The following is a 19,051-nucleotide window of genomic DNA, read 5'->3' as shown; positions in this document are numbered from 1 at the left end:
TACAATGATTATTAATTAACTTCCAAATGTTGCTGGTAGTGCATTGACCTGAGCTGAACCAGACACACAGTGAACTTCTTGGATGCTAAAGATAACATTCATAGAACATTTTATTTTTTAAGTTTCCAAGACATTTTAGAAATGATTCAGATATGCTGGAAGGTAATGAATTAGCAAAAAATGTCATGGTGATATTGCCTGTTATCGCGGCTATTATTAAACAAATGAAAGGTCCTATAAAAGGTTTAAGGATCTGGTTGAGCTTCACTACAGGGGCATTGTTCAGATCTATAAAATAAGGCCTTGATGATACACTACTTAACAGCGTGAACATAGTAACATGGGACTCAATATCCATGGGATAACACATCGTCTTACCATGTTGAGATTTAAAAAGCTTATTTTCCATACTCCAAAATACACTTTGGCAAAGCAAGAGCCAATTTATCCCTCACTGTTAAACATGTTTGAAAACAATATCAAACCTTGTAATGTTCATATTCATATCATTGCACAAATATGGTTAATAATCAAAATTATTTATTCTTGTTCATATTGAAATATAAAAAACGGTACCATGGGCTTGACAAAAATTACCATTGTTTATATAAAATTATCAAATAGTATATTTATTAAAAACATATATAAATGCAATAAACTGTCTCGTTTCAGGGTCATACATCGGACGACAGATAGCAGATGAGATAACATTACAGATACTACTCTTCACTGAGAAAAGGCAACAACACATCTGCTTCATCGTCAGCCTCATCTGCACTCTGCAGTGTGAACACCAACAGCGTGTCACGTGCTATTAAAAGCTCTCTCTCATTATCAAATGGAGTCAGTCCGTTGCAAATTGTCAAAGAATAGAGATCAAACATATGGCTTTTTATAAAACACTCAAAACAACATTTTTGAAATAATTATTAAAACATTAATGCGTGTTCAAGATCCTGAACATGATGATTTCTAATTCGCTTACAAAAAGCAAATACTAAGCTGGATATGCATGTGCTTATAGACGCACATATTTGATAAGCATTCAGGAATATGGATGACTATGAAGTACGGCCCTGCCAGCCAGGGCATTACGTCATTTAAGTGCAATAATAACTCTGCACTGAGGACCTCTGCTGGTGAAAATACTGAATTATATTCTTGAGAATAACATGGGTGACGCAGTACAAACAGCATCCCTGCTGAACAACATGGCTTCATCATATCAGGCCTGCAGCCTCTACTATAGATAGAGGGAGCTAGCTGCACCATGATAGGCATGAACACAGAACCAATGTGATCTATGCAGATATCTACTGTTATAAGTATACTATTTGCCAACATTTACTAATAATTAATTACAAAAGTGCCTGTAATTTTCACTCATTCATTAGTATGCAAATATGAGTCGTAAAACCAAATTAGGACTCATTGGAAAGAAAGTGAAGCAAAGAGACATTAAGGAATACTGATGGTGGACATTCAGCCCTACTTTAAATAAGCAGTCAAGACCATCTTATGCTTGGCGTCTGGCAGCAGCAATAACATGCTCGAGTTAGAAATATGAAATAATACTCGCACTAATTACATTGAATATTGTGAACAATATAGTAATATTAAATCTGAGTTGAAATAAAAATGTGCATTTTTGCAAACACTGATACAGATAGAAAAGGTTGTGAAGAGCCTGGCGTCCAACCAGAAGGAGAAAGGAATGAAGAAAAAGAAGGCAAAGAAACAAAAAGGTACAATTTAAACTCTGCTTTTAACATGCTTAACACACTTAGTTTGGGAAATACTAGATTATTGGAAGCTGTTTCGCAGACAGGCATCTGTTATAGACAACAGTATGTACTGCAGTTAGTATGTACCGCAGTTAGGAAGTGAAGAAGTTCTGTTTAGATGCTTCCCTGATCAAGTTTGGACTGAAATAGGGCAAACATAACATTGAGAGCATGAGACAAGCAGAGATTTTGAGGAATGATAAAGTTGGAAAATGTTATTAGTAAAATGGTGCAAGATATAGTGACGCTTTGGCCTCATGCTACATCAAACAACAACAAAAATGTCTAAATAGCTTAATTATGAAACCTGTATATCAATTATAAAGCATAGGCTGTAGGTTACAATTAATACAAGTGTAAACAGAAGTTGTTGTTTTTTTGACCTGATGAACATCAATCTCACTCGCTTTTCCCAGTATGCTGACACACTGTTTCCAGAGGAAATGTAGTGCCGTGAACATTTGTTGTGATGTGTTGTTGTTACACCATGAAATGCATGTGTCCTTCAGCACCCGTAACCATGACATCCATCCAGATACGCATGGCCTCAGGTGACGGGGCCACCATATAGTACACCCGATCATGGGTCTTCAGGCAGAACGTCAGCGAAGGGTTGGGGCTCTTGGGTGTGGAAGTGAATGTAATGTTGAGAAAAAAGTGAAGGAAGAATAGGAGGGTAGAGGGGTGAGGCGACGCATGTGTGGGGAAAAAAACAAATGGAGGGAGAGAAGCAGAGGATAAACAGATGTCAACATTGTTGAAATAAAATGAGGCATGTGTAGAATAAGCCACATGCTAAAAATCACAGACGTGTACACACTTACTTTGTGTGCGTTCTTCAAATGGTCGTAGTACACCTCCTCTATGGCTTGAAAGTAAATGACTCCTTTTATCTTGGTCTCATGTTTGTCTGCAAGCGGAGGAATATAAACACAATGGAGAGCACTGAGATCAAAGCTCGGCCGTAAGAGTATCCTTGCATAGCTTAAGAGTGACATCACTGTTGCAGTTTCACATCTTAAACTTTGAGTTAAGTTAAAGGGCCTCAATTGTGCACATTTTCAGGTTTATATATTTTTATGTAGTGTCTCTACTGTGACATGTTTACATGCTTTAATGTTCAAAAAGCTCATGCTGCCCGTTTTCTTCTTTTCACCCTCTGTCTGAAACCAGAGCCTGTCTGCTCTGATTGGTTAGCTGGCCGGCTCTGTTATGATTGGTCAACTGCTTAGAGATGTCCCGCCCCACGTACAATGTGTTTGAGCGCTAGCCAATACAAGTGTGTGAGTTATACTGATTTATCACTATTTTACAGTGGTAGGGGGGGTGGGGGGGGGGTGTGGGAGAGAAACTCCTTCTGGAGGGAACTTGGGGATTTACATGCACACCATTCTCTATGACACACTACAAGGGAAACCCCAAAATGAGGGTAACTCACCTGAATAGTATGTGAGAGTCCTGCGATTCTGGTCGAAAACAAACCAGCGTTTCTTCCAGGTCTTGATCTTGCCGCCCATTTTAACCAGGAAGCCTCGGCAGGTTTTATCAGTGATGGCCAGATGGAAGCAGGCGTCTGGGTTGTGTCCAGCTGCCTCAATGTGACCGTGAAGATCAAAGTCGTCTTTCCTCATAGGGAGGTAGCGGGTCAACAGCCGAGACTATGGGAAAAGCAATTCATTTAGATTTTGTTTATGGAGAAAAAAAACACATCAGACTTCAACATCTTCCGGTCAGTTATTGTGTATACCTGTGATCTTTGTTTCTCCCTGAGCTTCACCTCTCTCTCGACCAGTTTCTGCCTCCTGCTCGTCTCCTCCTGCAAACGTTTCTCCAGTTCCTCTCTTCTTCTTCGCTCTTCCTCCAGAGCATGACTGCGCATCTCCATCTCACGCTCCTGCACATGCCACATAGTGTAAATTACATCCATAAAGAAGACACACACACACACACACACACACACACACACACACACACACACACACACACACACACACACACACACACACACACACACACACACACACACACACACACACACACACACACCACACACACACACACACACACACACCACACACACACACACACCACACACACACACACACACACACACACACACACCACACACCACACACACACACACACACACACACACACACCCACACACACACACACACACACACACACACACACACACACACACACACTGTTTGGTTTATGAATTCACATTACCCTATTCTCAGTAGCCTGTGCTTCTCAGCCTGTTCCTCTCGTAGTAAACTCTCCATCTCCTCCAGCTTTGCCATGTTGGACATACTGGCACTAATGGGGGAAAATAACAATATTTAAAGCTGCGAGCGATGAGCGGCTCTTCGACGATTGTCCGCAGGTCGATGTCACGCAGATGTTTTCCCGGACTCGGTCGTTAGCAAACATGTGAAGTCTCGGTCCGAACGGACAATGGACATGGGGGTGACAGCAGTAACATAAACATTGTGTTTGATGGCGAGTGATCTGTCGCCATCGTTAACATCATTTGATGACACCCCATAACAGGCTTAGAGGTCTTGAGGGATGCATCATCATCAAACGTGAAGTTTTGGGCTGTTTGGAGCATTTCCACGGAAGTTATGAGAAAATTGTGTTTTATGGCCGGATGATGTGTCGCCATGGCAACGGCATAAGATGACACCCCATAATAGGCTTGGACCGGTATGGAAGCCCTTTTCTGTCCCTGCTTAGAGGATAAAGAATATCCTATCTGTCATGATGAGGATATCAAAATAGTAAGAAAAGGTCTCGGACCTTAATTACATTTATCTGATTAAGGGGGAATACACTACTGTTTGTGATGTGATAAATACACTGAAACAAACAAAAATAAAGAAAATTATTTCATGATAAGAAACTTGTAAGCACCTTAAACACAAAACAGTAGATACAAAAAGGGCTGTTATTATACATTTGCTGATGTTTATGTAACTGTGAGAAAGCGTGGGGAGAGCTGGATGTCTTTCTCAGAACATCTCCTGATTGTCTCCGACAGGCTCAAACGTATCTTCTAAAAATACCACTCTCCTTTTATATTTCCTCCGTCTAAACTTTTCAAAGTAACCTTTTATGTGTACATCATGGCGCTTTCCTCTGACCTGGAGATGTTGTCGGGGGAGCAGGCGGAGAAGCTGGTCTCCATGCTGTCGGAGCTGTCCACACTGACGGTGTCTGAGGTCAGGCTGGTGTCCTGGTAGGAGAAGGAGTCCAAGAACACGCCGGGCTCTGAGATCAGCCTGCTGCAGTAATCACTTCTTCTCTGCCGCTCTTCATTCATGTGTGCATGGCTGTTGTCTGCTGACGGAAGAAAAGTGCACAGTAAGAACATGATATACCCTTCAGCCTGCATGATGTAATGTTACATCACATCAAAAGGACTGCAGTTTGTTAACTAGTGAGCCAGGTGCCAATCACTATTCAAGGTACACTGATTAAAGTAAATAGAAAAGGATAAAGTTAGGGGGAGAAATGTGGAATTGAAATCTTCCAAAAAGATGACTGGCTTTTTTTTTTTTAAAACAAACATTGGTTAACATTACTGTGACTTTTTTTAATTACATTTCTAAAGACAAACCTTACTAACATCTTGACAAACCATACTATGCCTTCTTTGTATTGCATTTTCAAAGACCTTTCTACTTTATTATGCTGAGTAGTTTGTCAAATGTTATGCTATAGCATTCAACATCACAGTATTTTAATGAGTGATCATTTATGATCAAATGTTAATTGTGAAACAAGTTTCTCAAAACCTTATCACACACATCCAATGCCATTAAGATACTTTGTTTTTGTTCCATGTTTAAAGAAAAGCATATATTTAGCTGTAAATCACAAACAGCTAATGCACAGTATTTGTGTTAAAGGGCTCCTATCATGCACAATGTACTTTTGTATGTCTTTTATACATAAATATGTGTCCCAGGGAACTCACAAAGTGTCAGAAAACAAAACCCTCTCTCTTTTCCTCCATTGTGTTAAGACAGAAATGTAGTCTTTGATATCAGATTTGAACTAAATGTGGCTCCCGTCGCCCCAGATGAATGCATCAGTTAAACATCTCCTGTCCTACATGTGTAACGCCTGAGGGTCAAAGCTGGTCATTCAGTGTAGATTTGAGGCAGACGAGACACGACAGTCCGGTCCTCTGACTCACCCTTGGGCGGGCGGCGAGTGCTCAGGTCCCGGGGGGAGAAGCTGAAGCCCGGTGGGACGACGCTGCCACAGCTGGAGCTTTGGGACAGAGGCAAGTGGGCCTGAAGAGGAAACAGCAGCACACATGCTGTTCAGGATCAGGCAGGACAACCATCACGCCACTACAAAGTATTTTAATGAAGAAACAGAGAGAAACTGTACATTTCTGAGAGTTTGGTTTGATACTTTTCTAGGGACAAGTCTTTCCTTATACAAAAAGTGAAGGCAATGAAATCCCCTCTCCTGCAGTCCAGAACTAGAATGAGCATCATTATATCAAAACAGTTTTTCAATCTGGGTGATTCTTCCTGTAAGGCCTTTACCGTTAAATTAGTTCACCTATTGTGAAAAATCCACTTCTTCATGTCTCTTATACATCAACATGTGTCATCCCCTCTGTGTAAAAAGATTCTGAAAGTTTCAGGAAAAAAGATTCACTCTTTTTGTCCCGATCCATTTATATAAAAACCTGTCTGAAAATGAGCTGGTCAGATTTTGGCCACTTTATGATGTCATAATGTTTTTTTGTCTTGTGTAACCATTAGCCAATCAGCAACCAAGGTACCCCCACCTTTCGTCCTTATCACCTGAATCTCCTCCTAGAGCACCATTGTGTTCTTTTTAACCAAATGTCTCTCAGAGGGTCGTGGGGAGGGGCTCCTTGTATTCATCTAAAGTAACAGACAGAGAATCAGCACTTTTGAAACAGGGCTGAAACAGAGGGGATTATGGGATGCTGCAATGATCTGTTTGGTGTTTGGAGCCAAACACTTCAGAGACATGTTTTGTATATATCTGAGAGACCTATAATATATTGATGAAAAACTGTAAATACCTTTAAATGAGAAAAATACTAATATTTCTGTGACCTTTAATGATAGCTTTTGAGGAATTAGGCAAAGACCTTAGGAGGAAGCGTGCGTCCGAGGGATCTGCCGTAAGCGGTGAGGAGCTGCTGGCTCCTCTTATGAGGTAGGCTGTCACTCGGGTGGGAAGAGTTTTCTTTGTTACTTCTTCTTCTATCCTTCAGGGAGTGCTACAGAGGAATCACAAAGAACAAGATGAGATAAAAATAAAATAGACGATGTGCCAGAGGAGCGAAGTTCTATTAAAGCTGTAACTTGCCTCTTTGATGGAGTTGTTAGCGAAGGCCTGCCCCTCCGACAGCTCTGCATACTTCCCTTCCAAAGACGCCAGTTTCTCTCTCTCCTGCAGACATCAGGATAAGACCTTCAAGTAGATTTAATGAATGCATGTACTTTATCATCGTAATCAAAAGTGTTCTTACCTTTTGAAGCATGATGATCAAATTGTTCTTCTCTCGATGGAAATGCTCTCTTTCTTGCTGAGCCTGCAAGGTGATCTGTGAGGACTGTTTCTTCAGTGTCATGATTCTTTCCTGTGACATAAAAAGCATAGTTTCACCATATCACACTATTCTGCAACTTAATAAGAGCACAGTAAGGTTTCAAATGAGCAGATGGCTTATGTTAGGAAGCAGCAGCAGAGAGAGACAGAGCAAATCCTCCTTTTAGGAAAACATTTGATTTAGTATTCTCATCCCGTTTCTTCCCCCTTTCCACAGAATTACCGCTGTTGGAAAATCTATGTATTCTTTGTCTTTAGTGCTATATGAATAATATGTCATGCTTACCATTGCTGTTTCTTGTAATTAGTTCATGCTTTTTTGCAGCTTTATTTTCATGCACAACCTGTAGTAAGATCAATCACAACAAACCACAATGTAGTAATTGAACAAAGCCCTCAAAAAAAGAACAATTTCAATGATTACCATAAAACTTGAAGGCTGGAACAGATCTTTTATTTTGTTGCAACAAATAGAAACTTCAAAGTAGCTAAAACCCTGCACTTTTTAAAATACATATAACAATTGGTCCACCACCAGAAAACAGCACACATTTCAGATGTGGCTACTTTATGGAGTATGGACACTAATCTGCAATCGTACTCCAAAAGATGCCTAGTAGAAATCGTACTGATGATATTTCAGCTTTAAAGTACTGTAAGACATTTAAAAGTGACGCGGTGCCAGCCCTGCCTGCAAAGTAAACATGCTTCATGCGCACTCTTGAAACCTCCGTGGCCGTACCTTGCGTGTTACAGTCAGCCGCTGATGCTCGGCGATCTCGCGCAGCAGCTCCTGGCTCTGACCTTCTTTTTCCTCGTGCTGATTAATTTCTCTCTCCAGCTTCTGAAACTCCAAATCCTCCAAACTTTTAATCTGCTCTGCAGAACCCTGATAAACAGCACAGAAGCACACACATATATAACAATCTGAAGCTACATAAATAGATGAGGACACGCTGTGTTGGATCTGCTCTGGGCACAAGGATCACACTTTATGGACATACATGAATGGACACAGTTTGGGTGTTTTATGACACATTATTCAATGCAAAAAACATGTAAGAGTTTTCCTACTTTTCACAATGTAATAAGTGTTGTGTGTTCTTGCGTATGATTACAGGTTTCAGGTTATTTTTAATTTCCACCAAATCTAAGGCAGATGCGCTAACAACCTCTTTTACACATGGTACCTATTTGGCCCCAAACCAAATGTGGGAACGAGGGACACCAAGGCAACAAACTAAGTTTTGAAGGTGAGACTGGACGTAAAGGAAGGGATCTTGGATTACAAAGAACAAGGTCAAGAGGATAATAAAGGCACCAAGAAACTCGTTTTGAAGGAAAAGAAAAATACAGGCGGCACGGTGCTCATTGCTAACCCTTGAAAAAAGTGGTGCGGTTGAGTTAGTTTAGGCGTTCTGCCTAGAGGAGTAACACAAGAATGAGGCTGTCTGGATCTCAATCTACAGCATGTGCAGGAAACAATGTTGTATTACTTTCTTTGGAGATGCCTTTCCATTTTAGCCATTTGTTCTGTTGCACACATGGACTGTTTTAGTAGAGGGTCTTCAGATGAACTTTTAAGCTGCTTTGTAGATCCCATTTGTGATGAAACCTAACGTGTTTGTTTGGTTCTAAAGGAAATGTAACTGGACCCATGTTAGAGGAAGCTGTGGTTGAACTGAACGGATCTCAGAGAGTTTGTCAAGTCTCTGTGAACCCGTGTCCACACATTACTGTACATCTGCCAGAGGCGTATCATGGCTTGATCATTTGACATGTTTTTACCTGTGATTTCTCCTTGTGGTTAGTGTTCTCAGTACAAGACATCTTCTTCTTAAGAAGTGTGTCCAGGACCTCTTTATCCCTCTGCAGCTGGGCCATCTCAGACTCTTGTTCCCCCTCCAGCAGAGCACACTCCACCTCCATCTGCAGGAACAAGGGCAAAACAAACTGTCTTCAAAGCATATTGTCAATTGTAAGACACTTAATAAGCTAATCAGACAGAATCATACAAAGAAAAGAGCAAAACGGATGATTATTTCATCCACTTTAATGTTCTTTACTGGGATGAGCTTGTGAGATAAATGTTAAATGCGCTCAAGTTTTCAGTAATTCATTAGTTTGTCTCACACTTTAAAAGAACAAACACTACTGAGCTGTCCAGCTGTCAGCTTTCTACCTCTCGGACAGACTCCTCCATCTGGTTCTCCAGGTCTTTGATCTTCTGCTCCAGCTCCTCCATGTTGTTCAGGACTTGGATCCTCTCTTCCTCTATTTGCGTTACTTCCTGTTTCAGCTGCACGCTCTCCAGGGCCTGCAGTGACATCAGGAACGCATCAATACTTGGCTGTAGAGGAGGCTTGCATATACCACAAAAAACTCATTGTTGTATAAAAAAAAAACATCACAACACATGAAGTTAGTGGGAATAAGCTTCTGCGAATTTGATGGGAATACTTTGAATAACATGGGAAACACATTTTCCACACCATGTGTTGTTAAACTAATTTGCATCAGTTTTTCTGAATAAGACTCGGCAGCTGCTGTTTTAATTCATCCGAAGCTGGATTGCTGACAGCAGGGGCAGGGTTGTTTTCTACTTGATGTAATGGAAATCTCTATCAGTGCACTCCACTGCCAGTCACGCCAGAGCACTCCCACATATTTCATCGTCGACCAACATCCCACACACATTCATTCATACCCATACGTGGGTACATTTAAGAGATCCTGAATTTTCAGGTATTCTTTCTTTTAAGAGTCAGAAGGATTGTTTTAATGGTCACAGCCTCATGTGGCCAGCAGCTCAACATTTATAGTTTCCCTGGGGGGTTGTGAGCGCTCTTTCTTTCTGCAGACACTGCTCTGAGGAATGCAGATGCTGGAGGAGAGAGGGATTTGGAGTCTGTAAACCTCTGTCCAAATTGACACAATGCAGGAAAGATTGTCTCTGCTTGTAAATCTAATTTCTAATAACCTGGTTGAAGGTTGTGTCTTCCACATAAAATAAGTATTGGTTTAATACCTGCGTAAATGTGTCCACGGCAATCTCATTTTCACAAGGTCTTCTATCCATTCAGACTCAGTATTAGAGTTCAAAACATCTGGAAAAATGCATGTGTTTCCATGCATATACACTAGTATTCTTCCACTCACACACACACAGCCGCACACAGTTGAGCATACATGCACACACACATGCGCACACTAATTCTCCTTGGGATAGAGTCATTTCCTGTTCCCCCCAGTTTGAATGGCTGAGTGCTGAAACAAACCTAGGACTTCTTCATTAGAACCAGACACACCATTAGGCTGTTACCGCTGTAGAGTGGGAAAGCTTTTACAGAGACAGTAAGTCAGCGGCACTAGGACTGAGAGGGGGCGTCCCTGGAAACTAAACACATAGTATTTCATACATTAAATACATGTATCTTCATAAATGCTGCTTATGTAAAAAGACTTCCTTCTTTAAAACAAAAATAGTTGCTAATAGAAGCGATGAGGTCAAATTGTAGTCACATCAAAGCTATGAGGGCTTGTGCAACTGTGATTTCAATGTTTATGAGTCTAAGCAGCCCACATAAACAGGAAATGTGCAAACTGCAGACGGCACACAGTTACTGTACTAAACTTGAGACTAAAAGCCAAAAGATTGTGAGGAATCTGCATCATCGAAAGGAGTTTATGCGTTGAATAATACTGGGAGTGTGGAAGAGACACAATAAATTCAACCACCAAAATAACCATTCAAAGATTCGGGTAAAATGTCCGCACGACATGGTCTTTATGTCTTAAACATAATTGTACTGACATTCCCGTCATAGTTCACATAACCAGTACTAGATTTTGAAATGGCGCTCTGTATAAATGCGCTAAGGCAAATGGAAACATGTACCCTGATACTATCAAAGGTAAACAAACAAAGATCAACAAGCTATCAGCAGTCAGAATAAACTGCATTCCTGGGGAGGGGTGCGTCCCGTTAGTCATCACTACAACTTGGTCCTCCCTTCACTCACTCACCCGTCAGTAGCCGGAAATAACTGAGAAAGGGTGAAGAAAACAAATAGGGAGCAGATGTTCCTTTCTTTATCAATACATTCAGTCCAGGTGATGCAGCCTTATCAGACACTTTACCTTGTGTCCTTAACAGTCCTTTTTCAAAGCAGGCATTGGGACTTAGTAGAGAAGCACAGGTGTTACTAATAACACTAACGATGGCTCGCTCTATTTAAGCATCCCACTAACCCATGACAGTGTGACAGTGAGCCAGCATGTCCAATAACAGGACGCTGAATCCAAGGCAGCTAACTGGAATCAGATGAGTGCATTTAATGGTTAAACCTAATCTATTGCCCTACTGTCCACATTTCTGCGATATGCACAGTATCCAATTAGCTAAGGAAGGTTCACATAAAAACATAAAAATCCATCCAGCAATAAAAAACACACAATAACTGTATACAATACGATACAACGCCTCTTTTCAAATATCAAGAATATTCCATAATACTAGCAATGTTAATGATGCCTCTTGTAGTGAGAAATGTGAAGCTTCTGTAGATTGTTTGCCTCTTTATTTTGCTGCGGTTACCTTTTTTTCATCACTCAAAAGAAAAACGTTTTCCACTAGCCTCACCAGCGTTAGTAAATGTTTGCTAACTCGTAGCTAATTTCTCAGCAGTTTGGGTTTATTAGCTTATCATTGTGCCATCTGTGTCTGCAGGCCAATTTGAATAATTAGCATAATTGTATTCAATGTGCAAATACTAACAGGAAATCAGCTTATTTGAAAATGAAATCATGCAGACCACCTTAAACGTTAAAAAGGGCCCTTGGGAGTTAATTCAGTTTAGAAACAATGGAATTTAAAGAAAATTGAGTTTCAGGGATTTTCCCTTTTTTCATCTGTTTCAAGCTTTGATTTCTGATTTTGGGAATAAGATTGAATTTACCAGATTGTTTCTCTATAATACAATGGTCCAATTTCAATAAACTACTTCTGGTAATAAAATTGTGATTTTTTTTTTGTAATTCCTTATCCCTTATAATTTGTAAATATTCAACCCAACCCTTCTGACATGATATTTAAGAGGGTCTGTCAGGAGGATACATTTGGATGTAAAAGCTGACCTTGGCTCTATGGTGGGTGGAAGGTGAGGGGGCGCTGCTGTGCAGGCTGACGGCAGGAGAGTGGGCCCGGGCGTCTCTGTAGACGCTCTGCTGACGCTGGCTGACCGGCTGCTCCTCGGACAGCTGGAAGTCTCTGGCTTTGGCTCCGAAGCCGCTCTCTGGAGCCGGGCTGCTGGGAGAGTCGGAAAACACAGACTCATCGTCGGACACCTGCAGCTTCTCCAACTCCTTATTGATCTTCTGTAAGTCAGAAACAGCTGATCCCGCCGGCTCTCTCTCCACATGGCCGAACCCGGTGCACAGGTTTAAGATGGTCTCTAGACGCTGGCACTCCTGTAAGCAGGGGATCCAAACTCAGAGATGGCAAAAGTACACACATCCTTTACTCAAGTAGAAGTACAGATACTCGTGTTTCAAAATACTAGAAGTACTGACTAAACTTCTTTACTCAAGTAAAAGTAGACAAGTATGGGCTTCGAAATGTACTTCAGTAAAAAGTACCCATAACTACCAGCTGTTTTAAAGAGTAACTGACCTCACTTGATATTAACAGAACAATAATGTCATTGTTAGCTTATGAATGTTTCGATGCTGAACAACGGAAACATGACAACGTTTTCATTGGTCCCTCTTCTTTAGAGAAGACCAGGAAATGATGGGCACACATATCGTTTTTAATATCAATAGGCATGCAATGACTCTAGATAATAATGATCACGCCACTAAACGCAGATTAAAACTAAGGTAACAAACCTGTTTTGAAAATGTAAGAAGTAGAAAGTAAAGGTATTTGTGTTAAAAATGTAAGAAGTAAAAGTAAAAGTAAGTAGTGGAGTAAAGTACTGATACCAGAACAATTTACAAATGTACAGTAAGTACATTAACAAAGTATTTGTACTCCACTACTTCCCACCTCTGTCCATACTTCATTATTTCACAGCGTTTTAGTTATTTAACTTTGATCTGACATTGTGCAAAATGGTGTTAAGAAGGAATAAGGTTCAAACACAAACTCACCAATCTCTGAACTTTCTGCTCCCTGAGTCGTTCATCTCTCTGATGCAGGTGATAGTCTCTCAGATCCTCTTTGCCATTCAGAGAGCTAATGCTGCCCACCCTTTGTCCAGGACTCAGTCCCCCCTTCCCAAAAGACAACCTCCTCTCCCCAAACCCCAGATCTAAGCCCGTCCCGTCCAGATCTACACCCAAAGAGCTCAAGGAGGCCAGGCTGGCTCTCCTGGAGGTGCTGGGCATGCTGGCTGGCACGGTCACGTCTGGCGGCTGCTCCAGGGAGGAGAGGCTGCGCCGCTGCCCCGCTGCCCCTCTGTGGGACCCCGAGGAGTGTCGTGATGGCAGCGACAGCGCAGGGGGGTCAGGTGCGTTGTGTAGCCGTGGAAGAGATCGGCTGTGCGTCCCCAGGCTGGTGAGGGAGCCAGTGGAGTACTTCCTCTGCCGGGAGTCTCCTCCGGCTTTGCCCTGAGAGTAAATCCTGCGACCCATGCGAGGGCTGGACGGCACGCTGGCTGCTCCACTTTTGACCCTGGGAGATCGAGGTGGGGGCTGCCCGTAGGAGGAGAGCAGAGAGTTTCCATCGGCTGTGTTGGAGAGGAACAGGCTGTCTTGAGACTGGTGGCGGGAGTGGGAATGTCGGAGCAAGCCGTTGGAGCTCAGCTGGCGTTCACCTTGGCGAGGCGACGGAGGCACGCTGCTGCTGGTCATGTAGGAGAAAGTTCTGGAGGCAGGGGGGGGCCTGTCGGTGTTGCTGAGGATGGACAGCGGCCTGGAGGACTGGGACCCCACAGGCGAAGGCACGCTGAGGTACTTGCGGCTGCACTCAGCTGCCCTCAGGCTGGCCTCCAGAGCACTCTTCCTGCGCTGCAGCGTCTCCATAAGATCCTGCAGCTCTGCTTTAGAGCGAGAGCCCCTCAGCAACGTCCCCCCCACCGAGCCACTGCCGCTGTGCTCCATCTTCACACAGTCTGTAGAGAAGAGAGAGTTGACAGAGCATGAAATCCTGTCCCTTTTGGACTGTGTAATAGTCAGGTTTAATGTAACCAGCTCAGCTAAGAGAAGAGCTATCACTCATGTGCTGAGTAAGGGGAGGGGAAACCAGAGAAGAATGTACGCTCATACAGTTCTGAGCCCAAAACAAACACTGGCTCAATCAGTGGTTAAGCTTCTTCTAAAAATGGAAGAATGATATGGAACCAGGACTAGCCAGAATGCAGCATAGTTTTGTCTGCAAGAGAAATCACTTCCAGCCCAGTACGAATATCTGAGCAAGCAGTCTGAGGACAAAACCCTGAGTCATGGTTGTCTGGACGCTGACTCATTGTTGTGATATTTAAGAATATCTACCTCCTGTACTCCTTTGTCACAACCAATCCTAGTATTTTGCTTTAAAGAGACATTATAAAAAAAACAATTCTACACATGCATTTAAGGATCTGGAGTGCCAACCCAGCCCAAACTGTGCAGTAAGACCACCCAGTTAGTTGTGTAGGCTGCTTAGGAAAACAGGGGATTCAACAAGCCAATCAAATGTGGCTCACATTAGACATTACAATATACCACCAGACATCTGTGTATTTCCATCCATTCCCAAAGGACTTATATTGCGCCATATCTTTCATGCAAACTAATAACAATAGACTGGACTTTTTTTGTGAGGGGGGCCTTTAAGAGACAGATGATAAAATGGAGCGTTTCAGACAGAGATATATTCAGAGAGACAGTCGGAAAATCAAGTATCTTTGTCCCTTTATTATAAAAAACCGTAGCGTGACCTCAGCTTTCCAAAGATATTCTCCTTATTTAGCATGCATTTTCAGGCATTGAAGAAATAGGCTCGAAACATGCAAATGTCACTAAGAATAAGACGTCCAATTAGACATGGACTTATGCCAAAATAACTGAGTTATCCAGATTACTCAATCAACCTTCTTCTTCTTCTTCACGAAGCACTTAAACTAATCCAGACTTTCATGACGTAAACCAGCTGAAATTATATTTGTTTTGTCATTGCGCTAACTCTGTAAAGGACCTTTAATGAGATGCAGTCAAGACGTGAAATGGATAATCCGTAAGTGTAGATGAGTTTGAGTTTCACCACTTAATGATTTAAATAAAGTGATCAATGTCAGTTAAAGAAAACAATGACGTTTGTTTTGGATGTTGTCTTACCTGAGCTGTAGCCCAAAGTGGAGACAGCACTCCTCTGAGGCAGCATGCTGTGCATCACACTGACCTCCTTTCTCTGATTCAGACCGAGGAGGCAGGATTCAGCTGGACCCTAGTGCTTTGTTCGCTGAGAGAAAGAAAAGAGGGATTTGTAGTCTTTATTTAACCAGGTGAAAGCCCCTTGAGATCAAGAGGAATATCACATAACATGAAAACCCTGTAAAAAAAAAAAGTGGTATACAACTAATTTAGCCTAATTTACCTATTGGATTCCAAATAAATTATATAGGTAACCATTTAATCAGTTAAATTCAAACTTTTGAATACACTCATACTAGGGCTGCTCAATTAATCGTATTTTAATCGCAATTACGATTTTGGCTTGCAACGATTATGAAAACAACATAATGACGATTATTTATTGATTTAATTATTTTTGTATTGATTTTTCAGTTGAATTATACTTAAAGTTCAGAGTAATCAACTATTAAAAATATACTATTCAAATAATTTTTTTTCAATAAATGGATGTTTTCAAAGTAAATGGATAATCGTTTTTAATAATCGTGATATCAATTATTGACCCAAATAATCGAAATTATGATTTTTGCCATAATGGAGCAGCCCTAACTCATACTGCAGCTGCAACTTCAGCTAGCATCATCTTTCAGCAGCAACATATTTAAGAGCATCACAGGAAGTTGAGTCCATGACTTGCGGTCCCAAAACGTATCCTCTGACAACTCTGCAACAATACCTCGATTCAAGCAGATATTTCAGATGTGCATATTTAAACAGAAATGGAGGAGAAAAAAACGTTCCCAAAGACTAAGTAGGAAAACAGATTCAGAGGAAAGTTTTCTGTCTGGCTCAGCGTCCCCAATAAAAACCAAGTCTGAAAAGCAGCAATCTGCATCTAAGTCTTTGGTTTAACACCCCGCTCATGACCATTCCTTAACGTTTTCCCTCAGACTTATTGAGACAGCTGCCAGAGTCAAAGTTCAGGCAGGGTCAATCTGGACTGGGATTGCTTTTAAATATGCATTTTCTAATTCAAACAACATTTTCATCCTGAATCTTTGAGTACAAATACCAAATGCACATCTTAAAAACTTCAACCTATAGTAGTTCAATATATTCTTCCTTTTAGGCTCTTGTGACTTTAGATGTGTTTTGTGAAATATAATGAGAACATTATTATTGGGTCATCATAAACAAAGAAAGATTGAATGATGACAAAACAGCACTAAAACAGCCTCCAACCCTCAGCAAGAAAAAGGCACTCCTCTATTTAAAAGAAATATAACATACTAAGAAATCCTAGACCCACACTCGGGTCATTATACATGAAATTCAGATTGAGTAAAGTTATTTTCAGTGTCTGATTTTTCAGTCAGACATGACTGCTTCCTGAATCCACAGACAGAAAAAGAGAGAGAAGACTGATCCAAGATTTTCTTCTCCTGCTGTCTGGAGAGCTGGGCCTCCAGGAAGTAAGGTATCCTTTTACAGTCACACAATCAATCAGCATGAGTTCATTCCCCAGACCTCCTGAAAAAAGGGGAGGGGGAGTGAGCCCCCAGCCTCACGTCAGGAGCAAAAGCTTTTACAGCATCACCTAGACAACAGTCCGGCAGGGAAATGCAGATATAAACACAGAGAGATGTAAACAGTTTGAGGAATGGCTTGGAGAAGAAGTGTGGTAATACTGAGGACATTGCCTCAGCCTCAAACCGCTGTTGCAAAATGACATTGTTAAGGTGGGAAATCTCACAGATATGAATAAGCTTCAAAGTCAATTAGGCGTACAATTAGCAACCAGAGCCCATGGTGAGATCTCGAAGTGTCTTAATGTGTCTGCAAAGAAAATCCAAAACACAATTTTAAATGATAAAAAAGAAATCAGCCAACAAACAAACAAACAAACAAACACACGGACTGACTCATAAACACTGTTGGCTGTCATCCAGTATTTTTTGGAATTAGTCGTGTCATTTCAGACACAGCAAAATGAACCAACACCTCTTAGCCTCAAAACCATGTTATCTGACAATCCATTCCCTAAACATGTTTCTGTAAATGTTTGCATCTTTCTTGTGCAACAGCTTGACACATTTGCCTGACTTCCACGTTCTTCAGTGTTTTTATACGCACACGTTCGCAGCTCTTCATTTGGCAACAACTGTGCATGCAGTATATGATCAACAAAGTATGAGTGCAAATTAGTCAAAATGCAGCCATGTGATCCTCCGGGAGCATCCCTGTTAGTATCGACCAGGACATTAGGGAGGTGAGTGGATCGACTTCTGCGTAAAAAGAAAATAGACTAACCTTTGCTCTCGGTCTCACTCACATAGTGGGGTTTTTTATCGCGTCTGCTGCTGCGGAGTCCTCTCTCTTTATGAAACGAGAAACTAAAGTCTTCCCATGACAAAGGATCAGACAGCAGACCCTTCCCCTTGTTTCCCCTCCCACCTCAACTTTTAGCTCACTCTCCTCCCCAGGAGAGTGAAACGGGTGGACGGGGGGAGTGTGTGGCATGCATCAGGCGCTTCTGCTGCCCCTCCCTGGTTAGATAGAAAATTGCTCATGAAGAGAGCAACAAGATGAGCCTTAAATAGGACATATTACGCTTGTTTCCCGGTTCATATCCTCTGCTGTGGCATGTAAGCTTTAATGTTCAAAAAGCTCTTTATTTTTCTCATACTGCCTGTGCTGAAGCACCTCTTTCCACCCACTGTCTGAAACCAGAGCCCAGTCTGCTCTGATTGGCTGGCTGGCTCTGTTGTGATTGGTCAACCACTTAGAGATGTTCTGCCCATTAGCCTATCACCTACAATGTGTTGGAGCACTAGCCAAAAGAAGTGCAATGTTACATAGTGATGTCACAATGATCAATAATCTGCAGTATCATGTTGTTACTATATCATATTACAGCATACAGATTTCAGTGATTTACTGTGAATCTGTACCTGTCTCTCTTTAAATACTCTTTAAACCCTTGATCCGTACTCTCTATACTTCACATAATGTCCACAATGGCAACAGTTTTCTTGTCTGCTTGTTTGTTCACACAGTGAAATAACTAAACTCTCCGCTTTTCTCACACAGAGGAGTCTTACCACATTGTGGGTTTTCGATAGTGGAAAAAGCAAGAGCAGGTATTAAAGTTGTAAGGTTGAGTCTCAGATTGTTGTTTCAGCAGTATGTGAAGGCAGGAGGAGGCCCCATCGTTGTGTTTGAAACAGAGCCAACCTCACTCCCCCTGTGAAGCCAAGTCGAAACCCCTCACAGCCAGACACTGAGAAACACTACCCATACTGCAACCCTGAAGATAT

General features: G+C 41.6%; 1 protein-coding gene across 1 annotated transcript; it reads right to left on the bottom strand.

Annotated features, from left to right (window-relative positions):
• Positions 1–447: 447 nt before the first annotated feature.
• phldb2a (pleckstrin homology-like domain, family B, member 2a) lies at positions 448–18,176 on the bottom strand. Its single transcript, XM_034099874.2, is given in 17 exon segments — positions 448–2,405; positions 2,609–2,694; positions 3,223–3,442; positions 3,532–3,678; positions 3,992–4,106; positions 4,934–5,129; positions 5,992–6,091; positions 6,934–7,065; positions 7,155–7,238; positions 7,318–7,428; positions 8,140–8,286; positions 9,186–9,326; positions 9,580–9,714; positions 12,534–12,866; positions 13,551–14,512; positions 15,717–15,840; positions 18,045–18,176. Coding segments are annotated over 16 exon segments (3,105 nt in total). The 5' UTR covers positions 15,772–15,840; positions 18,045–18,176; the 3' UTR covers positions 448–2,264.
• Positions 18,177–19,051: the final 875 nt, after the last annotated feature.

The sequence above is a fragment of the Pseudochaenichthys georgianus genome, chromosome 14 (assembly GCF_902827115.2).
Source record: "Pseudochaenichthys georgianus chromosome 14, fPseGeo1.2, whole genome shotgun sequence".
Lineage (NCBI taxonomy): Eukaryota > Metazoa > Chordata > Actinopteri > Perciformes > Channichthyidae > Pseudochaenichthys > Pseudochaenichthys georgianus.
Note: the sequence above shows the minus strand (reverse complement) of the source record. Positions and strands in the feature narration are given on the sequence as shown.